Source organism: Lycium ferocissimum, unplaced genomic scaffold (genome assembly GCF_029784015.1).
Source record: "Lycium ferocissimum isolate CSIRO_LF1 unplaced genomic scaffold, AGI_CSIRO_Lferr_CH_V1 ctg1686, whole genome shotgun sequence".
NCBI classification, from domain to species: Eukaryota; Viridiplantae; Streptophyta; class Magnoliopsida; order Solanales; family Solanaceae; genus Lycium; species Lycium ferocissimum.
Genome location: NW_026716861.1, coordinates 603 through 26,017, shown reverse-complemented (window position 1 = coordinate 26,017; position 25,415 = coordinate 603). Strand labels below are relative to the sequence as shown.

Here is a 25,415-nt window from a genome sequence, read left to right as displayed (position 1 = left end):
GTTGTAAAATGATTTGGAAACAAATTTGAATTGGACTAATGATGTTATGGGGAGCCTGGAAGCTATGTCAAGGACAATTTCTTGAGGTAGGGAATTAAATCCATATCTGAGGGGAGCTAATTGATCAGATTGACACTTTTGTTTCTTGATTTGCCTATCCATAAAACAAAGAAAAATAGGCAAACAAAGATAAGTAGAAAGACTTGGAAATGGAGGAAATCAAAATGTATGACAAAAGAACTAGGAGGTGGTGAAATTTATGCTCTTGTGCTACTCCTTGTTTTGGAAACAAAGTAGAATAGCATATTCTTTTGGACAGCTTAACAGACTTAGGGCGGCTCCAGCATTTGAAGTTTATGAATTCTTACCGCGACTTCAAGTTATATATATTAATAATTAGGCTCACAGTTAAATATTTAAATATATTTAATAAATTTCTTAATATAAATACGGTGTTTAAGTAAAAGCTATCGAATTCACGTGAACCCAAATCAGTCCCTGCTTATTCACACTAATATGCTCACGTCAATTCGATAAATATTTACGAGATATTTCTTAATCCTTTTTGTCTGTCGTTAAAGGCGATGCCGCTTTCATTAATAAATCATTTAACAACATTAATCATATGCCACCCTTAACTGTACGTGGCCGCTATGCCATTGGGAGTGTGTCTCTCATAAAGGGTCTCATATTGAGGCAGGATATATTTTAATATGGGTCTATTGCAGATTAATAGTCTTTTTCGCCAAGTTTCTACAAGATCAAAAGTGCTTATTTCTAAAAAGAAAATGTTGTTTTTTGAAGTTGAGGTGTTTCACCAAGTAAAAGGAGAATATATATATTTTTTTTAAAGTAGAAGCGGAAGTTATTTTTGAGAAGCTGGAAAAGGTAGTTTCTCGCCGAAAATACCTTTTTTAGATAGAATTTTTGATGAAATACACTTAACAACACTATTTAAAAGTTTGGTGAAACAGCTCAAAAGTACTTTTCAAATTGATTGTTCAATACACAAACTGTTTCTCACCAAAAGTTTTTTTTTTTTTAAAAACACTTTTCAAAATAAGCTGATTTTGAAATTTTGGCCAAACAGACTATAAGAATACTATAAACACTACTTTAATTTAAGTGTGATATTAGCAAAGGGTGTATAATTTAAGGGCGTTTTAATATATTTTCCTCGTAGAAAACCTTATAGAAATAAGAAAAGATTTAAAGCAAAGTAGATAAACTAGTATATTACGCTGTTCCAGAATAAACAATAAAATTAGTCACTTTGATGCTGACAAGAATTTGGCACGAACCATGGAGTCTTGGGTTATCGTAACACGGCATCAGAAATTTTTATTTCTTTTTATAATCAATTGCAAGTTCGACGAAAGAGCCAACTAATAACATTATGATTTTAAATTGTGATATCTTGTAATTTGATTTATTTTATATTTAAGGATGATTTGTACCTATAGAATCTTTTAGTTTCACTGTTGAAATTTTGATCTCATTAAGAAAAACAATGCAACAATAACTGTTTTGTCAAGATTTGGAGCAAAATCCTGCCAAATCGCCAAGATTTTTTATTTGATATTGGCCAAATAAATATATCGCTAGGATATTTTCAGTCATAAAACTTGCTTTAACAAAGAAGTTATGATGATCATCAGGATTTTTCACCAAATCTTGATGCATCGTCATGATCTTTTCAAGATTTGTGGTTGAAATCCAGACAAATTGCCAGAATTGGTCACAATTTGCTGACGGGTTGTCATAACATGTCGTGTGAAAAATTGGTCCAAAACAACTCCAAATCTGATATACATCCTTCTAATATCAGTCCCAAATTTGAATGTTAGATGCAATCTAAACCTTCAAAAAATAATAGACCAATTTTTTCAAGCCTAAAAGATCCAATAGGGATGTTCATCAATTTTTTCAATCAAATTAATCATATTAACTCAATGGAACAATAACTACACAATTACAACTGTAAATTAGCAATGAGAAGGAGGAAGGAGGATAGAAAGATAGCGAAGAACAAAATTTCTATAGATTTGTCAAACTTTTATTAAGAACGCCAAAATTCAAATCAATATTCTTAGAGAGCAAATCCAACATAAATTGGTGTTTATTTAATCCTTCTAGGTTATTTCTGTTTAAAAAAAAAAAAAAAAAAAAAACATCATTGATTGACATGAAGTTTCCTCACCCTCAATCATATTAGTGGCTTGGATAATTTAAAGACATTGTTTCCATAGATGATTTAAAGATAACTTCACCACATATGGAAATTTTATTTTATAAAAATAAATCTTGTTTCATATCTGGAAGAAAGGGAAAGTTATATATTATATTGACGGTAAATAATTTAGTTATGATGAAACATATCCGAATATTTCGGAGATAAACCTGCTAAATGAAATTAAGAGCCTGCTTGGATTGGCTTATTTTAGGTGCTCTTAAGTATTTTTGTAGTGTTTGGGTAAAACAAAAAAGTGTTTTTAACTTGTTTTTAAGTCAAAATGATAAGAATAAGCCAAAAGTCATAAGCCCATCCAAACAAGCTCTTTTCTCATAACATCACTCAACTTTCATCTTTGTAACACAAAAGTCACTTAACTTTGTTTTGTAACTGGAAAGTCACTCAACTTTCATCTTTGTAACACAAAAGTCATTCAACTAATTTTAGTCAACTTTTAAAACATGGCATTTTTTTAAAAGTTAAATCATTTAATATAAACTCACTATTTTTACCATTTAGTGAACCCTAATAAGATATATGGGTGTACATGGATTACGGATTTTTTTAAACACCAAACCAAACCAATTGCATCGGGTTTTTTAATTTATTTACCAAACCAAATCAATAAAATTCAGGTTTTTCAACCTCGAATTTTCTCGGGTTATTCGGTTTTCTCGGGTTTTTCGGGTTTTTTTTTTGGAATAGTCTTGATACAAAATATATAACTTTTACTTCAAATATTTCTTTAGTCCTAGTAAGATACAACTATATAATTAGGGTGTTTCATAAGAAAATAACACAAAATGCGAGAAAAGTGATGACATTGTAATAAAATATTCAACAAAAGATAATAAAATCGGTTAAAATAAATATTGCTAATTAATAAGCCATAAAGAAAATGACAATAATCTAAAAATACTAAGTCATGCTAAAATAAGTTGGAATAAGTATTAATTACATGACAAGAAAAAAAACTTAAGTTATGTATTTTCACTCTCTAAAGCAATTATACAAACTAAAGAATAGATATCCAACATTATTTTCATTCCTAGTGGTAAATTGAATTTCTTTTGTTAGTATTAGTGTTGAGTTGGTTTTGGTGGACTTTATATGAGTTACTAACATCCATAAGATATAAAACTTATTGACATTCAAAATTCTAAGTTCAAGCTTAAATAATATGATAATAGATAAAAAATTACGAAAAAATTAAGAAATATTTATAAATTACATTACAAATAAATATTTTTTATGTATAAAATATTTTAAAAATTGAATACATGTAATGTCGGGTTGGTTTGGTTCGGTTTGACTTTTTTTAGCTAAAACCAAACCAAACCAATTATGATCGGGTTTTTTTTTCAACACCAAACCAAATCAAACCAAACCACTAATCGGGTTTTTTTCTCGGTTTGACTCGGTTTATCGGTTTGGTGTGGTTTGTCGGTTTACTTTGTACACCCCTACCCGCTATCTAATGAATTTAGTGTAGGACTTGATGAGGATGTCTGAGAACTGATCAGTAGTGTAAATTTTGTAGAGCGGAGGATTAATATAGTAATTTTGAACAAAATCACTACTTCCTGCATTAACTAAGTGAATTGAAACGTTGATTATTGATGTGGCATTACTTTCCCATGATCACGACCAAGTCATACATCTTATGGTATTCTTTTTAAAATTCAAGCTACTTACTCACCAAAATTGTATGCATCGTCATGATTACTTTTACATCACGGTTGAAAAGAAGAACAAAAGTACAACAAGATCATAACATGTGATTTGCGTAATATTTTGTGAATTGAAGAACTCTTACTACTTGCAAATAGCTTAAATGTCATATTAACCATATGAACTTGAGGCAAAACATTTGAATAGGGAGGAGAATCTAGCACGTTACCAAAAAATTACTAGTAAATTTCGGTTTAGTGTTTTGTTATAAAACATTTTTAGCGGTCTTTAGTGGGAGATCACAAAATGGTAAAAATGGGATGTTATATTAAATAAGGATTTAACTTTTAAAAAAATGCCATTAATTATATTGACTAATAATGATTGAATGACTTTTGTGTTACAAAGATGAAAGTTTGAGTGACTTTTCAGTTACAAAACAAAGTTAAGCGACTTGTGTGTTACAATTACGATAGTTGAGTGACCTTCTGAGAAATCAGCTCTCTAAATGAATAATAGTACTACTATAATTGAAGCTTAAAGATTGATTAATTGATAGGATAGTCTAAAGATTATCAATATCAGATGTTATTGAACGTCACCTTCTCTAAGGTTGTGTTCGGTATGGAGGAAAATGTTTTCCAAAGAAAATGTTTTCCTAGAAAATAAGTGAATTTTCACTTATTTTCTCATAATCATTTAGTGGCTTGGAAAATAAGTTTTTTTACTTATTTTCATGTTCATTGTTTCCATAGAAAATGTTTTAAAAATACTCATCCAAGCCTCACATACTCCAACCCAACCCCATTATAAAAATCCCACCCCACTGTTTCATATCTGGAAAAAAAAAAAAAATATTCTTTTGGTTTTTTTTTAGTTTTTTGCATGAAACACCAATCCAACCCAAATATTTCAGAGATAAACCTCCTAAATGAAATTAAGAGCCTAATTTTTTTATTTTTACACCCCAACCACTCTCGTTATGTTTCCCCCAAAACCCCCCACCTACCCTCCCCCTACAACATTTTTTTTTTTGAAGTTTTTAATTTTTTTAAGTTTTCTACATGACCACATCCCCCATCACCCCCTCCCCCCATGCGTGGAATCCATTCTCACACCAACTATCCCCCCCCCCAACCCCAACAATGTTTTTTGAAGTTTTTTATTATCTTTTGCGGGTTTAACACAAAAGTCATACCCCCAAAAAATATCTTTTCACCACCCACCCCCACCCCAAATACCCCATGACCCCGTCCAAAAGTTTTAATTTTTTTAACCACGCAAAGTTTCAATTTTTTTACAACTTTTTTGATTCTTTTTTTGAGGGGGGGGGGGGGGGGGTAACACGGTTGGGGGTGCAAAAAACCAAAACAAATGTCAAAACTTTTTTTTACCAAAAAAAAAATTTGAGGGGGGGGGGGGGTGCGGGGGTGGGGTGGGGCTTTTGTAAAAAAAAAAAAAAATGTCAATACTTTTTTTTTCAAAAAATTAAATTTTTTTCGCGGGGGGTGGCGAAGGGGGGGGGTGCTTCGTAGATTAGGGGTGCGGGGGTGGGGTACTTTGGGTGGGGTGGGGATGCAAAAAAAAAAAGTCAAAACCTTGTTTTTTTAAAATTAATTTTTTTGTTGGGGGGGGGGGTTGTGGGGTGCGGGGTGGGGTAGGGTGCTAGATGAAAAAAAAAAAAGTCAAAACCTTTTTTTTTGCAAAAAAAATAATTTTTTTGTGGGAGGGGGGAACTGGGTTACTAGGGTGGGGTGGGGTAGGGTCTTTGGTGGGGTCATATTAAAAAAAAAAAAGTCAAAACCTTTTTTTTTCAAAAAAATTAATTTTTTTGTTGGGGGGGGGGGGGAGTGGGGGTGCAAAAAAAAAAAGTCAAAACCCTTTTTTTGTTAAAAAAAATTTTTTTATGGGGGTGTGGGGGTGGGGTAGGGTGCAAAAAAAAAGTCAAAACTTTTTTTTTCAAAACAAATAATTTTTTTTTGGGGGTGTCATGTCGGCAAAAGGGGGTGCAAAAAACCAAAAATAATGTCAAAACTTTTTTTGCAAAAAAAATTTATTTTTGGGCAGGGGAGGGATGGGGTGGTGGGTGGGGGTAGGGTGGTGGGGTGAGTGGGGGTTGGGAGTGGTTGGGGTTGGGTTGCGTTGTGGTAGGGTAGTTGGTAAATGAATAATAGTACTACTATAATTTTCCTAGCTTAATTAGATTTTTAATTTTGATAGGAATGTTTTCCAAGATTATCAATATCAGAAAATTATTTTTCAACGTCACACCTCTAAGACTTCTATTTTTTAACAAATTTAAAGCTTAAGATTTCAAACTTAGGTGAAAGCAGCGCTAGGGGCGCAAAGGGTAAATTTAAATATTATTCACCGAAATTACATTATATAAATAGTATTACAATTAATTTTTGTGTATATATAATAAATTTCAAATTTTTATACTTTTTTGTGTGTTTATGTTTTAATATTTTGAATATTCTTAATGAAAATTTTAACTCTGCAGTAGGTGAGAATTACGTTATATTCTGATCGTTCTTGTTAAAAGATACTCCCTTCAGTTCAAAATAAGTGATATTTTAACACTTTTTTTGGGTAAAAACTAAGTGAACTTCGTAAAGCCAAGAGTTTATTAATTAATCTTTTCTAAAATTTCCTTTATTTTTAATGGCGTTTTCAACTATTTTTCAAATTCCATCACTAACTACTTCTACTTTTAAGAAAAGTTAGAGAAAAACAAAACGATAATAATATCAAATAACCCTTTGACTATTGTAATTAATGAATTTTCTCAAGAATGTGTCACACTCCAAAAATTCACTTAATTTGGACGGAGGGATCGGAGTATTCATTATTTTCTGGGAAGGTTCCTTTTATAAATCCGAAATGAAATACAAATATAAAGAGATATGATAGTAATTGATATGATTAATTATAACAGAATTTGTTTGGATTGATTGTCGGGCCCACCGATAAATTGCCCAAGCAATGTCCTGATTGTCACAATCACTTATTTTATTTTATTTTTAGTAGCTGAAAAGAAAACAAGGAGAAGATAGCTAGTTGGAACTTACAAAGAGAAGATTCCAAGTTAACAAGCGTTTTTTAACGTTTCAGATTCTTAATTGGAATTTACAATAAATTATATCTTCAATAAGATATAATTAATAAACTGATTTTTATATTTCACTAAAATAAAATAAATGTATGCTCTCTCCGTTTCAAAATAAGTGTCATCTTATAAAAAAAAAAAAATTGTCCCAAAATAAGTGTCACCTTAGAAATCCAAGACAAAAATTGACAAGTGTTTCCAACTATACTCTTAGCATTAAAGACGTAGTCCTCTATCATATTGCTCAATTTCGTAAAAAAATCTAATAAATAGGCATAGTTTGTATTAATTTTGTTAATGAGTGTGATTTTTGGCAAGATGACACTTATTTTGAGACGGAGGGAGTAGATATTTGAGTCAGACTCTAATGTCTACTTATACCTTTGAGAGGTCCACTTATACTATTGATAAAGTCTCTAAATTAATTAATAAGGCCCCGATTGTTATTATAGAGATATAATTTTATAAAAATAATAATATACCATTATAATGATGGATGTTGTTATTATACGTAAAATGTTAATCATAGAGATAAATTATAACATAAAAAATAATTCCAAAGTAAATTTGCATGTCATAATGAAATACTATTATAGAAGGTGGTTGTTATAGATATGTCTAACTAATTACATTTTACTATTACAAAAACAAAAAATTCGCAATTTAAAATTATTCAGAATAAATATGATTTTATTATATGCAGGTATATTATAGTTTTCTTCTCTTGAATAAATATACATAGTTCAACCAAAGAACAATATGTCCAATTGAATTCCCAAAATCTATCTTAGATCCAGATTCCCTACTCCGTTCATTTCAATATAAATGAATTTCTGATACACTTTGTGTGGTCCAAAATAAATGAACTTTTCAAAGTCCAAAGAAGTATTGATTTTTTTTTCTAAAATTGCCCATATCTTGAATGACTATCTCTAGTTTTAACAAAAAAAATTGAAAAGAAGCAAAAGAGTAAAATTTACAAATTACCCTTTAGTTAATGTTTTTAATAAACTTTCTTAAGGGGTGTGTCAAAAATATTTTTATTTTGAAATGCAAGGAGAAAAATATTAACTAAAAGGATAATTTGATTAAGTTACTCTTATTTATTTTTCTAATCTTAATTTAATGTTGCTTTCCTTTCACCACATAATTAATCTCTTTTCACATTTGTTAAAGTCAGAGTAAAGCTGGAAAAAAAAATTCTAAAATAACAAATATTTTAGATTAATTAATTTTTAGTAAACATGACAAATAAAATAGATGAGAGAGAGAGAAGTATAAACTTTACAAAGAAAATCAAATAGCGTAGGGTTGATTTGCTTTACCTAATAGCGTGGTTTGCGCATGCTTGTTCTCAAAGTATATTTGGTTAAACCAAATAGTAATTGTTTTTTATTATCAAAAGAATTGAATTACGTTTAATCTAAAGTAAGCACTAAATGCATTTCCAAGTTCCTAAAAGATGCTTGTGAAAAACTAAAAGACACTTGGGAGAAAGGAAAAGTTATCAACTATATCACACCCCTACCGGGAGTATGACGGGCTCCGACCCGTAGCCGGAACCACCTTGACTTATCCGTTACTTTGAACATTATAAACCATAACTCAAAGAATACTACGCGCGAAAAAAGGCCCAACTTAGGAAGATCCAATCATTCGGCACACACATGTACGTATGCGGACCGACAAGGTCGCCACAACACGCGTATATCATAAAGGCGGCAAGGCTAACGATAAAGTATCAAAAGCTCAAAATAAGGCCGACAAGGCCACCAATATATTATACCATAATATGAACCTGTGGAGCTACAAAACATCTAACTGTACACACACGTCTACGAGCCTCTACATAGAATACAAATGATCATAAGAACAATACCAAATAGTGTAGCCCGAAGTAAGTGGAGTGCTCCACGAGAATCCGCCGATAGGACACCTACGGGTCCGATCGTCTCCCCGCCACTACTGCGGGCATAAGCGCGGCGTCCACAAAAAAGAGACGTCGGTACGAATAATGTCTTGCATATGTAAGGCATGAATAACAACGTAGTATAGATATGAAAGGTAACATGGAATAAGAGAGATAACCTGTACATCTGGATGCCTCATAAGGCGGATGTCATGCATGCTTGGCCTTTAAAAAAAAACATTTTAATACATATATATATATATATATATATATAGTATGCCCGACCATTAAGGCTTGGTGTGATATATATAGTATCATGCCCGGCCGTTAAGGCTCGATGTTATATATATAGTATCATGCCCGGTCATTAAGGCTCGGTGTTATATATATAGTATCATGCCCGGCCATTAAGGCTCGGTGTTATCATCATTAGCCAGGGTCCGGGCCTCCCACGTCCGGGGCAATATCATAACGTGCCCACTGCAGTGGTGTGCACATCTACGTGCCATGCCCGGCCGACTATAGCGCGGCGCGGTGTGAGAAAATACATACATATATATAAAGCATGCATGAGAGCCAAATAAAAGCTATAAATACATCGGAGTGACGTAAGGTCGGGAACCTCCGATTATATTATGGAATAATCATCATCGCTCTATCTCACCTTGAAGGAACAATTATTATAAGGCGAGATCAACAACAATGAATAAAAATCAAGAAAATCACGAAAATAACTCCATATTCTCATATTCACATTGAAATCATAAGCTTGGGACTTTTAAACATGAAATCATCATCATCGTCGTAATCATCATAGAAACATTTTCATCTTTAGCATCGTCATTAACATTGTAAAAACATGTCCGTTGTTGTTGTCATAAAAGCTTAAAGAATCATAAATCTTTGACTCGAAAAATAGGGACATTTTGGAAAACATTTATGGATTATCAAGAAAGAAATCATGCCTTTGAATCATGAACTCTAACTTTTGGAAGTAAGGAGGTTATGAAACATATGTAGGGAATTATAACATAGGAGTTTCTAGAAATAGGATCATCGTCATCATAAAACATGTTTATCTTTAGCATCATAAGAACTCTATGAATCATGAATCTCTAGCTTTTGAGAATAAGAATATTCTTGGAAAACATTTATGGATTCACAGAAGGGGATCATGGGACATTTGGAAAACACCTATTGGATTCATAAGAAAGGAATCATGCATTTAGAAGAAAGGGACTAGCCTTAACATACCTGGAAGATAATTTCTCGACTTCCCACTTACTTCCTGTCCTGCAATTCATTTAAGATCGTTCGTAGCCTCATAATCTACATATACGACCATTAATACTATTGTTAGGCTCATCGTCATATGCTCGTCTTAAACCCTTAATTTAAATCCATTTAGAATCTGCCGAAATTCGGGCAGCATCTCCCCTGTTTATATGCCTAGCCCGAAATCACAATCCAATAACCAACAACAACAACAACAATACCAACATCACAACAACATTATCAACACCAATAGGCTCCATAAAACATCCCACACGATGTTTTCCAAGTTTCTCAACTATCCAACTTATTATACGACTATTTAATAACTTTATCTCCGTAAATAAACTGAAATTAATATTAATAAGGAGAGATTCATACCTTATTCTTTCTAGAGCAGCAATATCTTCAATATTTACTTTGAATCCAAGACAAAACTATAATCGTGACTACACGTTGTCCGGACCTCGATTAATACTCCGTAACTTGAAATCTCTCAAAATCCTCGCTTTTATATTATATATATGCTCTCATATGTGGCTGAATTTTCAAGAGCATTTGGGAAATTTTGTGAAGAAAAAATGGGGCTTTGCCCCTTATAGAGGGTGCCAAAGTCGGCAGTACTGTAGCAGTAATGTAGAACTGTAGCAGTACTGTAGCAGCGCGCCCTGCGCTGCCCGCCTAACTTGTAATGTCCATAATTCTCTATTCCGACGTCGTATCGATAAGAGGTTTGTTGCGTTGGAAACTAGACTCGACGAACTTCATTTTAAGCTTTTGAAACACCTTAAAACTCCCCATATACCTGGAGATATACCCCTCCAAAGTTGACCCAAAATTCTGTCCTTAATTCTGCCAACTTGTTCCAAATTTTCGACAAACTTATTTTCGTTGATTTGCTTGGTCCCAAAATCTTCCGAAACTCTGATTACATGATATTTATCACTAATCATACTTGATAATGGTCATGTCCTTTGATTCCAAGGCTGCCCTTCCCGGTTACGACTTACAAGATCATAATTCATCCTTTACTTGAACAATATACTTAATAATGTTTCGTTCCTCACACTCCAAAGTTGTTTTACCTAGCTATAGCTCGACATACTTACATTCAAATTTAACCAGCGCTTCTCCGAGGTACGGGGTGTAACACTAAAAGTGCGGGGTGTAACAAACTAGTACCAAGATATGCATCATTTTCCAAAGAATTTTTTTAATTCTAACAGATAGACTTAAGAACATATTACTGGCTGTAAGAATAAGAATTACGTACGAGAATTCCTAAAAATCCAGGCCTCCTACTTTAGTTTGTAATTTTCTTAGTGCAAAACTATTTATTGTATGGATATACAATCTGATGAAGCGCCCCCAACATACGGATTTGATTGCCTGCCTCAAGAAATTGTCCTTGACATAGCTTCTAGGCTTCCCATAACATCTTTACTTCAATTCATGTTTGTTCGCAAATCGTTTTACAACTTGTCTCATGATCCTGAGCTTGTGAATTTGCACCTGTCTCGTGCAGTTAAGAACGATCCGTGCATTACTATTAACGCGCATAATCAGCTGTACTTTCTTGAATTTTCTGATCATGGTGTGGAAGAAGGTGTTGTGAGGAAAATCAGCAACCCTATTGCAAACTCTATGCCAGGATTTCAAGTGGTTGGTTCATGTCAAGGACTGTTGTATATATATGAATCTCTGCGTAGTAAGGGACTTTATGTGTACAATCCTTTTACAGGGGACTATAAAGAGCTGCCTAAATTTAGGGAGAAAAGTTTGGATTTTGGATTTGGTTTTAGTCCTGCTATCAATGAGTACAAGGTGATTAGGATCATACATTATGGCCACTGGCTCCCTCGTAAACGAGATATTCAAGTACTTAGTTTTGGTAGCAACAAATGGAGGTGTTGGGGAAGTTGTTTACAACATTGATTCACGTTGTCAAGGAATTATGTTAAAGGGGAAGATGCATTGGGTTGCTTTGTTTGGAAATTATTTAGGACGTAATGATAGGCTTATTGTTTCCTTTGATTTAGCTGATGAGGTATTTAGAGAAGTACCAATAGTTGATTTTGGTGTAGACCCAAGGATTAACAAGTTTCATCTAGCAGTTCTTGGAGGCTGTCTTGCTGTTGCTATAACTCTTCCTCACCATACAGGGAGAGAATTAGAAATTTGGGTAATGAGAGAATACAATGTGAAAGAGTCTTGGGTGAAGGAGTTCAAAATTGGAGCTTACACACCAAATCCAAATTCTGTCACTCAACATTGGCAGCCGTTGTTGAAAGTTTTATGCCTGCTGAATAATGGAAAGCTCTTGCTTGAGTACAACTATTTACCGTACAAATACAGCGGATATCTGATTTCATATGATCCTCAAAGTGGTGTCTTTAGGACTCTAAAGTTTGAGGGGATGCCTGATTTATTTAAGACAATTGTTCATGTGGGCTGCCTTAATTGGATTGATAATCCACCTGCAATCTTTATTAAAATTAGTCCATCAAACTTATCAGATACCTTCTTGTTGAAAAGCTTAGTCGTTTATGTTTAAACATATATTAGTAGTATGTCCTCTTAATGCCATTTCATTTTTGTTTTTCATTCTTAGTACCTACGTTTTCTAAAATAGTTTCGAATTTCAGTACATGCTTGAAGAATATGTGACCAGTGACCTTATGAATGATCAATCTATGCTTGATATCAAACTTGAACGTTTCAAACTTACTTGAAAATTATAGCATGTAAAAGTAGTAAATTTAGCAGAAAAGACGCGATTGAGTCACCATAAAGAAAGATAACTTCTTCTTTTAGTTCTAACTTGGAAACATATGCTTATTTCAGTAATTTAAGTACCTTTCATAGTCACCAACAGTGTTAGGCTGCTATTCTTTTGTAAGTTGCACAACATGTGCATGTTCATTAGTTAATCTGTGAAGACTACTGAATTAAGTTGTATGGGCGGGTCGGGCGGGTTATTTTTATATGGGCTAAACAAGACTGAATGCGACATCAGCTCCAAAGCTTTTATTTTTATCTGGATGCTGTAACACAACCAGCTTGATTGAGTTTTTCTTTGGGCAATTTTTTCCTATTCAACCTTTGTTGCAAGTGGTAGGTATATTTTATGGATAAAAACTTAGTGGCACCTATAAACTTTAAATCCTCAATCCGCCTCTATAAGTACTTCTCCATCATTAACTAGAAATCTGAGGTTTGAACCCCGGATATGGAGTTGCTTTTAGTAGGAAGCGCCTTACCTTAACAGGGGCTCTTTCTGACGCAAATACAAATTAGTCGAGTCCAAAGCGGATACGGAACATCGAATGTAAAACCCAAAAAAATGGTCATTTGCACTTTTGTCCCATTTGGTGTTGGTCTTTGATTTTTGTCCCTTAGGCAAGCAACTTTTTTGTGGGGCATAGGTTTATATTTTCGCATCATAATATTCAATAAGTTATGCCTTGCACACTTAAAGAACCTATGTCTTGCTAGGCATACGTTTGATTTTGAAGGGAAAATTACCAGCCCATTTGAAGGGTACTTTCTTCAAAAGAAAAAAAAAAAAAAAAGGGGGGGGGCGCAATTTGCGAGATTGTACTTCGCTAGGGGTGGTCTCTAATATTTGCCCCTCAAATTGGTGGTCCCAAATTCTGCCTTGCATGAGTGGTTTTGCAATCTCTGCCCATGCAGACAGAATTTGGGCCTTAAGGCAGAATTTGCAGAATTTTGCAAATTCTCCCATGCGATTCTTTTTTAACTAAGCTGGGGTTCGAATCCACAACCTCGGGGTATTAGGCGAAGGAAAAACTTAAAGACCACCAATTTGAAGGATAAAAATTAAAGACCACCCCAAATGAAGGTCAATCCGTGCAACAAAAAGAAAAGAAAAAAAAGTGAAACTTACATAAACAAGTACCTTTTAATAGCTTCTAACAATTTATAGCTACTTTTTCTATATATACAAATCATAGCTAGTTTTTATTGTATTCGGTTGTATTTCGCGTTTTTGAAATACATAGAAATACAAAATCTGGCAGAGTAAAAATAGGCTGTATTTATGGAACAGATTCTCTTCTTTCATTTTAAATGGTAAGTCAAATTAAATCAACCATGTATCACGCATAACAGCTGAAGTTCCATAACGTGACGTTTCTCTCTCCAAATTACTCCATTCCAAACTTTTAGAAATACTTCCAAATACAGAAAAATATACACTGGAATACAATGAAATATGGTTGATTGTTTAAGAAATATAAAATTGTAGTATGCGTATATACAATGGAATACAATGAAATATATCAGAAACTGTTTCATAAATTAGAAATACATTGAAATACAGCGAAATATACTGAAATATGCTGAAACAATACACCAAAATATACTGAAACATTTTATCAAACACTTGATGGGCATGAAACTCCACAACCCTCATCGGAGGTGGAGTATGCGTTGGGATTCATGCCTGAGGGGCGGTAGAATAGCGCTGTTATCAGTGAGAGAAGGGAATTAGCAATATTTTACACAATCATCATCGCCTCTTTCAAGCCGCCAATTATACTCACCAGCACCACTTCCACCAACTCCACCGGCAATTATAAACAACTTATTTGGCATTTGAAATGCTCTGGCGGAAGCATTAAAAAAAGAAAAGAAAAAAAATTAAAACCCTTTGAACAATATGTAACAACAATGAAGAAATTGCACGGATTGCCCTTCAAAAGGAGCTAAACTTTAATTTTTGCATTTCAAATGCCAAATAAGCTGTTTATAATACTCCCTCGGTTAAAATAGATGCGGGTGAGATAGGTAACGGAGAGAGAGAAAGAGAAGGGTGAGAGAGATAAAGAGAGGGGTGAGATCTCATGGAGCATGTATTTAGGGATAGAATAGCTAATGGACTGTGTATTTAGGAGATGAGGAAACACAGTAATTGAAATATAGTTGGGTAGCTATGAAATGTAATTTTAGAATAATATAGCTGTGAAAATTAAATATTAACTAAAGTAGTTATTATTCATAATTAAGTCTTAGGGGTAGCTATGGCATGTAAATTTTCCAAAAAAAAACAAAGTAAAATTTTCATAAACAGCTACCTTTTAGCTCCTTCTAACAACCTATAACTACATATTATATATTTACAATTCGTAGCTAGATCTCTCTATATTTAGCTAGTCGGCGGTATACTAAAATATAGTGCAAATATAGCGAAAATACGGTATTTATAGCTAATCGAAATTGCTATATTTATGGAAACAAAATCGTTCCAATTTAAATTAAAATCGGTTTATTGTTCCCTCGATTCACGCAAATATCCTCCCATTCCATATCTGATCCCATATCGCATTCAAACAGCTAACAAATTCAAAAAAAATTGAATTCAAAAAAGTACATTCATATTTTTAACCAAAAATAAAAGATTCAACGATTAGTTCATCAAAAATCTTTGAAAAATAACAATATCAAACCAGTGAACAGAGCTCGATTAGAACGACGAATATATATTTGATTTCATCTATTGAAATATCGAATTCAAGTTGAGTTCATAATTGAGGTAACAACGTTTTCACTGCAACCTTTTTTATTTTTTCGCCTTTTCGAAATTTTTGAATATACGAAAACTCGATTCATAGATTCAACATATAATTTTATCGCTAAATTGAATATAACACATTGCTGTATTCGAAAACAACAGGATAATGACAAGCGTAACTGCGTTGATCCGTCATTCTGGTTTTTGGAACGATCAGAACTGTTTTGTGAATTACAAAATTGATGCTGTTGTATTCACTGATAATTGCAATTACGATGAGTTAGTTTCTACGATTACAAATCAATTAGGCGTGGATACTGTCAGGAAAACTATTTCAATAAAATATACTGTTGAAGGCGATTTTCAACCAATTGAAATACACAACGATATGGGAGTTCGTGTGTACGTTGAGCTTAAGAGAGAAAACAGAGTTTTGGGGATGTATCCAATGTGCGTTAGTATTCATGATTTTGATGTTGAAGATGATGCAACTGGTAATCGTATTATTGGAGATGATGTGCTGCAAATTGGATATAGCGAGAATCGGGATGGTATGGAAGTTTGTGATTCTACAGGAAAGGTTGTTCTTTTGTTTGAGAATGATAACAATTTGGTAATTTCGAAACCGGAAGCGAAAGGAGTTTTTGTCGATCAAATTTACCAGGATAAGGAAACTTTGAAAATTGTGATGACGAAATATGCAATTCGTGGAAGATTCAATTTCAAAACAGAGAGATCGAATGCTATAAGGTATGTCTTTCTAAATGTATTCTGGTAACTGAAAGTGCAGATGTATTTTTGTTATATTTGTACTATATTTAGATGATTTGTTAACTTGTTTATCAAACTGTTTATTAAAAAAAGTCTGATGCAATATATTTCTGATATATTTTTTGTATATTTCTACTGTATTTAATTGATATAGTATGTACTATTTGCATTGTATGATGTAGCTATACTCTGGCATGTTGGTCGCCGGAATGTAAATGGAAGTTCAGAGCGTCGAGAATTGGGGATTCTGAAATGTTCAGGGTTAGATTTTTCGATGACGAACATACATGTCCGTTGAAGGACAAGGTGTATTCGCAACGACAAGCAACAAGTTGGTTTATTGGAGAAGCGGTTGTCAAGGCGAAAATAACTAACCATAAAAGGAAGGTCACACCTGGGGATATAAAAGACGATGTCAAAAATGAATTTGGCGTAGATGTTTCTTATATGATGGCATGGAGAGCTAGAGAGAAGGCTATAAAAGATTTTAGAGGTGACCCAGCTGATTCATACAAGAAGTTGCCGGCGTATATATACATCCTTGATAAAACGTATCCTGGATCGCTTGTTAAAATGCATAAATCACCAGAAAATGAGTTTATGTATTTGTTTGTAGCACTCAAAGCATTCATAAAGGGATTCGAGTGTTGTAGACCAATAGTTGTAGTGGATGGTGCACACCTTAAATCAACGTATAATGGTACATTTGTGTCGGCAAGTACTTTGGATGGAGCAGGTATGTGTAATTCTATTGTATGAATTTTTTTTTTTATAAATACAACAATATGCTATTGATTTGCAAATAAAGCTGCTAAAAACATACTCTGCATATATTGCTGGTGTTAATTTGTGAATAATATATGCTGAAATACACTGTAAATATGTGGTGAATATATTGTAAATATATACTGTTGTTTTAACAATAATGTTGCTAAAAACACATTGTGAGATCAAAATTCAGTTAGAATATGTGTTGAATATATTATAAATATATCTGACTTTTGTAGGTAATATCCTACCACTAGCGTATGGTGTGATAGATTCTGAGAATAATAAGTCCTGGACGTGGTTCTTTGAACTGTTCAAGCAAGCTTATGGTGTTAGGAAAAATATGTGTGTCGTGTCCGACCGACATGAAAGCATAATACACGCAGTTTCTAAGGTGTATCCTACTGTTCCTCATTTGGCTTGTATATGGCATTTGTGGAAAAATGTGACAAAGTAATACACAACAAACGGTGAGGTGTTGAGTCCTATATTTTATTCAACGGCGAAGGCATACGGCCGATGAGTTCGATAAATTGATGGAGAAGATTGGGAATGTTGATATTCGGGTAAAACGATACCTAGAAGATGCGGAAGGGATAAATGGTCTAGGCTTTATTCACTGTTAACGAGAGGATGGACAATGACTTCGAATATAGCCGAATGTATTAATGGAAAACTGGTTCTTTGCAAGAGAGTTACATATTTTTGATTTCCTTGAAGAAGTGAGGAAGATGTTTGGTAGATGGAATTGCACAAATAGAAAAAATGGTACCTACACATTCACAACACTGATGAGGCGGTATCAAGAGATGTTGTCGATCAACGAGTACAAATCAATACGAATGAGGGTATCTTTGGTTGCAACACAAAATTTTAATCTATATTTTACTATATCTAATGTATATTTATCTATATTTCCAATATGGTAAAACTGCTCAGGTTAATGCTTGTTTATTGGTTAAATGGTTCTCAGGTTGAAGCGTCAACTGAATATGTTTACACAGTGAATGATGGACCGAGGCGTTTCATAATCGATTTGAAGAAGAAAACTTGCAGCTGCAGGATGTTCCAACTGGACGAGATACCGTGTTCTCATGCATGGGCAGTATTGAAGAATAAAAATTTGACTGCTGATGCATATTGTTCGGAATTATTCAAGCCAGAAACAGTTGTGAACACATATGATGTGCCGGTTGATCCTCTTCCCGATGAGACCGAGTGGAATGTTCCTAAAAGTATATCAGATGAAGTTGTTATGCCACCGATATATAAGAGACCCCCTGGGAGGCCAAAAAAGAAGAGGGACAAGCCATTACAGGAGTTGATGATTGGTAAACGCAGGAATGCTTGCGGTAAATGTGGACGTCTTGGTCATAACAAAGGCGTTCGTGTGATAATACGCCCTCAATAAGAAGAATAAATAAGTCCATTTTGATTTTATTTGTTAAGACAATTCTACTTTAAATTTCATCTTGAATTATTTTAGTATGATTGTATTTCACATGGTTGAACATCCGATGATTTTAGATGTTATGCTATATTGGTGGTTTAATGGGATTTGGAAAGTCTACTCTATGTAAACTGATTTGGCCTTTTGTTTTGGAATTATGCTTTAATATTTGTATTTCGTATATATTTGGGCTATATTTTAGTTGCATTTTGTCTGATCTGGTAGATAAATCTTATTACGTTTACTGTTAACTATATTTCATATATTTTTTTCATATATTTGAAGTGTATTTAGATGAAATTTTAACTTTTGTAACACACTGTACATTAAAAAATGGACTTATGGAATATATCTCAGTTATATTTTATGTATATTTCGACTGTATTTAACTGGTTAGATATACTACTTTGTTAAATGAATACATTTCACAGAAAATGAAAAATGGAATTTATACATTGAAAAAATAACATACTTGAAAGAAACAACAATATAAAAACCATAAGGTGGTGTTCAACATTAATCATCCTAAAAAAACATTACTGCACATGAAACGATATGTCCAAAATGAAAAAACAGCAACAAAAGTCGCAACCAACTACGCTATTGTTCAACATGAAAATGAAAAACACAAAAGACTTGGTGGCCTAATCAAGATCCTCTTTATCAACTGCATCGTAATCAACGGCCGGTCTAATTGGTCTTGGAGGCTGCTCGTTATCACTTGATGCATTGTTGTTTGACTTATCCCATGCATAGTCGCATAAAAGGGCACCGTATCTCATACGGTGCCACTTTGCATCGAATTCGGTTGGGATGACTTCAGTTGAGCTCAAGTATTCAAAGAAAGGCTACCACATACACACCACAATCCCTGAAAAAAATGATCAAAAACTTTACTGATCAAAACCCAAGAAAAAAATAGATGTCTTTATTGTGTTTTTTGTTGGAAGAGATTCTTACATGCTATCGGGAGCTTGTTGCGGGGAGATTGTCTACATTCACAATGTCAAAGTTGTCGGTTTGTTCTCTATTTCGTAACAAGGATGAGTGGCAAAATCTATATCCGCCTTCTTCTCATAGAAATCGATATTTGTAGACTCGTGCGTGTGTGAATAGCCAACATTTTCATTCCGCTCTAACGACGCATCATGCCCCGTGTACTCGGTATGAGTTGTATACGTAGATGGACCTTTTGTAAAAAGAAAAAATACGAAAAAAGACAAACATATAAATTTTGTAGAAAAATGAATGATTTTTTCAAAGGATGAGAGCACACCTGCCGTCGATGAAAGATATCACAACCAAAATCTAGTGATTTTCCTCTTTACGTTGATGAATTAGTACGTTGTCAACAAGTATACCATGGTACATTAGCCAACGGCTCGTGCCCGTTAATGTACTCACACACAGCTCATCTTCCTTACGGCGACGCATGTGGATGAATCGGGTTTTCCCAAGATTTGTAAATTTCAGCAACTAAAGTGTGAAAAATACAGCTGACAGTGGTGAATCTATAATTGTTGTTATTGTGATACTTCCCCTTCTTGCGTAGGTAGTAGAAAATAACGTCAATATGCTGTAAAAACATCAATTCAGTGACTATAATCAATACTATGTTCAATAAAACTATTGATGTATATATATTAAATATAGTGAAATATACTCTTGAATATAGCAAAAATACAATTCTGTATACATAATCAGTACTCCACACCCCTAATAAAATAATGTCTCTATATTAAATATAGTGCAAATATAATGATGAAAATATTTTTAAAATACAATACAGTCTTAATGTAAGTACAAAATTGTGATCTATATATATATGTCAAATATAGTAAAAATATACTATAGATACATCACACTGTAATACTATTATAAAACATAAAAAACTTAAAATAACAAGCAGAAAGACATCAAAACCTCATCAGTCCAAATTTGCCCATCCATAGATAACAAGTAGAACCAGTTTTTGTCGGATACGGCTGTAACTCCTAAATGTAACCGAAGTTCGGCATCCGCGGGATCCAGATCCTTCCTTGTTCTTTCTGTAATGATTTTCCTTTGGTTTCCTGTATATGAACAATGGAAAGAACATACGTTAAGTTTATTAAGAATTGATTTCTGGAAAACTAAAAAAATAAGTTTTGAAAATAATTACTTTTTGTCGTGCGATTTCAACAGATCCTTCTGAAGCCACTTTTGATATTCTTGAAGAAACAAAGTATCTAACGGGGCATTGATAGGGTGCTCAACAAATGGGTGTTTTTTCTGATAAATGCAAGGACTGATATTTTGGGCAGAAGAACCCGCTGAGCTGAAATTGTGACAATAAGGGGACAGGTTGTATTTGCTTGGTTTCCTTTCTCGGGCAGCCCCTGGGTGGACAATGATTTGTTTTTCAGAGTCTGAAAGCTGTGCAGTCTCACCACTTGAGCTTTGACCCGCATTTGGTTGAACAGGAACTTGTTGTCCAGTTTCATCACTTGAACTGTGTCCAACGATCGGTTGTACTCCAACTTGCTGTTCAGTTTCATTAGTTGAACTTTGTCCAGTTGTTGGTTGTACTCCAAGTTGGATTGGTATCTGAGAATCAGGAATCATCCACTGAGAGATCGTTACCGGGTTATCGTCCGGATTCTGAGGGGTCCTTAAACTTGACAAATTGGCTTGATCATCGCGTGGTACTGGAGGAGGACCGAGAGGAATAATAGATGCTAAAGGACAATTGACTAGCAAGTCCGCTATCATTTCCTCTGATGCGGTAAATTCAGCATTAGCATTCTCCATATCGCCAGTTTGCTGAGATTCCTCAAAAATAAAAAACAAACAAAAAACGACTAGTCTTTGTCAATTATTGCTTATCAAAAAAAATGTGATTGGCACTTAAAAGCCACATTTCAGTACTTACATCAAAATTTAAATGGATTGGTGTTATGGGCACTCCATCTGTTTGTGCATCACTTTTAACTCCGGTTTCTTTATCCACGTCAACAACAGAAACCGGATCATTAACTAGCAACCCAACTGCCTCAACCTAAAACAATAAAAACATGGTTCAAATAAATTTAAAGGCATCGAGTAGAAACAAATACACATATACACATACATAGCACGTTATAAAAAGTTAACGAGTTCATATAAATAAATACAAAATATATGAAAAATATATCTGAAATATAGTCAACAGAAACCAGAATAAGTGACCTTGAACGTAATAATCAAAAATACAATTAAAATATAGCAAAAATATATATGAAAAACAACTATTAAAACATCAATCCAAAACAAATATAGCACTACTATTATATATAAACACAATCATAACAAATATAGCACGAATAGATACAGCAAATGGGACACACTAACAAATGACTATGTGAAAGTATATATGTAAATACACTATAGGTAATACTAAACACAAATAAAATTCCAATATTTTTTCTTTGAAAAATATGCTGCAAATATAGCAAAGTGAAAGAAAAAATGAGTACCACTGGATGACTCCTCTATGCGGAAGTTGCACCACCACCTTGATTCTCTTTGGTTGAAAACTTTACTGCACCGCCACTTTGATTGCCTTGAGAAATCCCACCATCAGTATGTAAGTTAGCTTGCAACATTGTGTCTCCGACCTTTAAAATTTCCAAAAACAAAATATAAAGTCTTCCAATAAATATATCAAAGTAACTTAAAAAAGTTAATAATTTCCATATTTACCATGTTGTCTTCGACTACGTCGTTGACAGTTGGTGTGCCCTTATCAGAACGATGACGTTGGCTTTTCTCGTGTGAGTGTTGTATGCCAACATCATGTTGATGTGACGGGGCTTTACTATCAGCCGAGCTTCAAAAAAAATATCTTATTAATAAAAAAGGAAACCGACTTGTTAATGCCCGTAATGTATTTAATGAACATAACTTTTAGTTTTAATTTTTACCTTATCTCGGTGTTTGATTGCCCTTTATTGCATCTAACAACTTTTTGAAGTTGTTGTCCATGTAGTCAAAGACCTACAGTTTTGAAACACAAAAATAAGAATTAGAATTGTTAATTACTTGACACAAGAAATATGAAGTAACAAAAACATATTGAAAACAAAACGCCTACTTCTTTCTTGAAAATCTGAATCTCTTCCCTTATCAGTTTAAACTCATTTGTTCCGGTTCCTGTAGGTGCATCTGGTTTCCTTGTCCCTTTTATCCGAGATTCATTCCGTGATGGTTGTTTCCTGGAAGGAGAAACAGAAACGGGAATCTGTGTCCGTTTCTTGCATCGCGGGGAATCAGGATTGGCACTCCTTTGTTGTTGTTTGCCACGGACGTATGCGGTGGTGTGGTACTAAAATCATCGTAATCATCGTCTACCAAATCAGTACCATGTACACCATCAACCCCATGTTTGACGTCTGGTATATCATGTGCAACAGGAGGCAAATTAAGAATTTCCAACTCATGGGGTGTTGGCACTACTTCCTCAAATCTACAAGACTGTGGACAACAAAATATACAAACTACATCACCATATATATATCTACATTGGTAACATACTACAAATATGAGGAAAATATAGTCAAAATATATTGATGACAAATGACTTACTTCATCAATATAGTCAAAATATAATCAAAATATAGCATGAACAACAACCTAATTTAAACAGTTAAATGGTAAAGGACACAAACAAGTAAACTGTTCAGTTTGTTAAAAAACTGGATTACCGGGTTTTTGTCGTCTCTGAACATGCCATCCATCAATCTCTTGAATTCTGGTTTTCCTTCCGTAGTCCGCCAGTTCAAAATTCTAGGAACTAAATTCCCCGTCTTAACTGCAATGGTGGACGGGACTTTTGAGCAACATTCATACAACCAGACTTGCATAGCAAGTGGCAACCCGTGAATCCTATAATATCTCTTAAAATCAAAGATATTTCTGCCCGATGCTTACAACCAACTCTCTAAACGAATCTTTACCCCAAGGATACTCATTATATCTCCCGTCCTCTACAACATCAAAATGGATCCTTGGTATATTTGTTGAGTTTGGCTCACCACAATGTACCCACGTATTTATGAAATACAATATTGCCATCTTGACTGCGTCATCCCCTTTATCATCCCAAACTATCTTGTTGAAACGCTCAATAAGCTCGTGTCTTTTAACTGGCAGTTGGTTCTCCTCATTTCTACCAAAATATTCAACCATAAGCCTATTCGGTTTTGAGTTATCATAAACAAAATCGTTTTCATCAGAGACACAATCTAGCCCAATGATCAGTGCAAATTCTCTAAGGCCGAAACGCAGAACTTTACCATTTATTTCAAATGTAAAGCACCTATATGTACTGCCCCTAAGTTCTTTGACCATAAAGCACCGAAAAATCTGTGCTTGTACATCCAAATGCTGCATTCTGAGATATTTACCAAAACAAGAATCCCTAAACATATCCATCTGTGGGTCTGTTAGTTTGCCTCTAATATCTTGCATTACATTAACATTAGTGTATCTACACATAGATGGTGCCACAGCAGGGTGCTTGGTAACCAAAAATTTAGATACCTGAAACAACATGCCAAAAAACACGTGTGATTGACAAAAAACAGTGAACACAATCAGTTAAAAAAAGAGATCAACCAAAAATATATACAAATATAAAACAAAACAGTGATTGACAATGAAAAAATATAATGTAATTTAACAATAAATATATATATGAATATACTGAAAATATAATGACATATATTGACTGATTGACTAAATTACAGATCTGTAATAACTGTCAACAAAATACACACGAATATACTTAAAAATCTTAAAAATTACAGTTATGGTGAAGAACAATAAACACGAATTAACTGAAGAAACATGTGAAAAAAAATAACAATAGAAAATATACTTAAAATGCACATAAAATATAGATCTGGTTAATTAACAGATCTGTAATAACTGAACTAAAAAAAAAAAAAAAAAACGAACTAAATATACTGAAAATATAAGATAAATATACCTCTGCATCATCATCCTCATCCACATTATGTTTGGCTTTAGCAATTTTTTTCCCCTTAACATTAGCAACATTGTCAACAGCCTTTCTCTTCTTTTGTTTCTCCATTTGAGAAACCTTTTTCACTTTTTGTTGTTGTTTACTCTTCGAATCAACATAATCAGCAGAACGCCTAGGATCGTTAATTCTTTTTGAACGATTCTCAGCATAAGAGCCTGCAATGGCAGTTTCGTGTTGAGAAATTCCCAAAGAAAAATTAGGAATCTCAAATTCGGGTTCTATACCTCTATTTCTGATCGGAGTAGAAGCTTTCTTAGCCATTTCACTTGAATCTAAGCAAAAAAACCAAGAACAAACACTGATAATTAATTATTTAGAGTTGCATTACTGATTCAAACGAAAAAAAAAAATACTCCGAAAATATAGGTTAAATACACGGTGAAAATTAAAAAAATCAGTATAGAATCTTACCTTTTTGGGAATTAGATTTGAATCATGAGTGAAATTAATGAGTAGTTAATTAGAGATAACAAAAGGAAGTTGTAGAATTGTAAAACTGATTTGAAATTGGAGGAAATTAAGGGATATTGTGAATAATGGCGTGAAGTTAGTGGGATAGGAGAGAGAGACGTTTTTGTTGGCTTAAATTTAGGGGTGTGGGAAGTTATCAGATGAGTGGTAAAAAACTGGTAGCT

At 33.6% G+C, this 25,415-nt stretch overlaps 4 protein-coding genes across 4 annotated transcripts; 3 read left to right on the top strand and 1 right to left on the bottom strand.

The window, feature by feature from the left end:
* Window positions 1-11,535: 11,535 nt before the first annotated feature.
* On the top strand, window positions 11,536-12,748 carry LOC132042650 (F-box protein At3g07870-like). Its single transcript, XM_059433181.1, has 2 exons — window positions 11,536-12,072; window positions 12,158-12,748. Exons 1-2 carry the CDS (start codon window positions 11,536-11,538, stop codon window positions 12,746-12,748), a joined length of 1,128 nt encoding a protein of 375 aa, XP_059289164.1.
* Window positions 12,749-15,853: 3,105 nt separating this feature from the next.
* Window positions 15,854-17,723, top strand: LOC132042649 (PKS-NRPS hybrid synthetase cheA-like). The gene is made up of 3 exons (XM_059433180.1): window positions 15,854-16,477; window positions 16,681-17,234; window positions 17,506-17,723. Exons 1-3 carry the CDS (start codon window positions 15,894-15,896, stop codon window positions 17,721-17,723), a joined length of 1,356 nt encoding a protein of 451 aa, XP_059289163.1. The 5' UTR covers window positions 15,854-15,893.
* A 211-nt stretch (window positions 17,724-17,934) lies between these two features.
* On the top strand, window positions 17,935-18,677 carry LOC132042648 (uncharacterized). The gene is made up of 2 exons (XM_059433179.1): window positions 17,935-18,114; window positions 18,240-18,677. Exons 1-2 carry the CDS (start codon window positions 17,935-17,937, stop codon window positions 18,675-18,677), a joined length of 618 nt encoding a protein of 205 aa, XP_059289162.1.
* Window positions 18,678-23,636: 4,959 nt separating this feature from the next.
* On the bottom strand, window positions 23,637-25,128 carry LOC132042647 (uncharacterized). Its single transcript, XM_059433178.1, has 3 exons — window positions 25,005-25,128; window positions 24,724-24,935; window positions 23,637-24,275 (listed from the first exon to the last, which is right to left on the bottom strand). The coding sequence occupies exons 1-3, from the start codon at window positions 25,039-25,041 to the stop codon at window positions 23,637-23,639; spliced, it is 888 nt and encodes a 295-aa protein (XP_059289161.1). The 5' UTR covers window positions 25,042-25,128.
* Window positions 25,129-25,415: the final 287 nt, after the last annotated feature.

What these genes read in the sequence shown, in the direction of transcription:
- LOC132042650 (XM_059433181.1), top strand. Translation starts at nt 11,536, where the DNA reads ATGGATATACAATCTGATGAAGCGCCCCCAACATACGGATTTGATTGC. An exon ending in CTCGTAAACGAGATATTCAA is followed by an intron (nt 12,073 to 12,157) that starts GTACTTAGTTTT and finishes ATTATGTTAAAG; the next exon opens with GGGAAGATGCATTGGGTTGC.
- LOC132042649 (XM_059433180.1), top strand. Translation starts at nt 15,894, where the DNA reads ATGACAAGCGTAACTGCGTTGATCCGTCATTCTGGTTTTTGGAACGAT. An exon ending in GAGAGATCGAATGCTATAAG is followed by an intron (nt 16,478 to 16,680) that starts GTATGTCTTTCT and finishes TGTATGATGTAG; the next exon opens with CTATACTCTGGCATGTTGGT. An exon ending in AAGTACTTTGGATGGAGCAG is followed by an intron (nt 17,235 to 17,505) that starts GTATGTGTAATT and finishes TGACTTTTGTAG; the next exon opens with GTAATATCCTACCACTAGCG.
- LOC132042648 (XM_059433179.1), top strand. Translation starts at nt 17,935, where the DNA reads ATGGAAAACTGGTTCTTTGCAAGAGAGTTACATATTTTTGATTTCCTT. An exon ending in ACAAATCAATACGAATGAGG is followed by an intron (nt 18,115 to 18,239) that starts GTATCTTTGGTT and finishes AATGGTTCTCAG; the next exon opens with GTTGAAGCGTCAACTGAATA.
- LOC132042647 (XM_059433178.1), bottom strand. Translation starts at nt 25,041, where the DNA reads ATGGCTAAGAAAGCTTCTACTCCGATCAGAAATAGAG. An exon ending in TACTCCGATCAGAAATAGAG is followed by an intron (nt 24,936 to 25,004) that starts GTATAGAACCCG and finishes CTGCCATTGCAG; the next exon opens with GCTCTTATGCTGAGAATCGT. An exon ending in ATGAGGATGATGATGCAGAG is followed by an intron (nt 24,276 to 24,723) that starts GTATATTTATCT and finishes ATGTTGTTTCAG; the next exon opens with GTATCTAAATTTTTGGTTAC.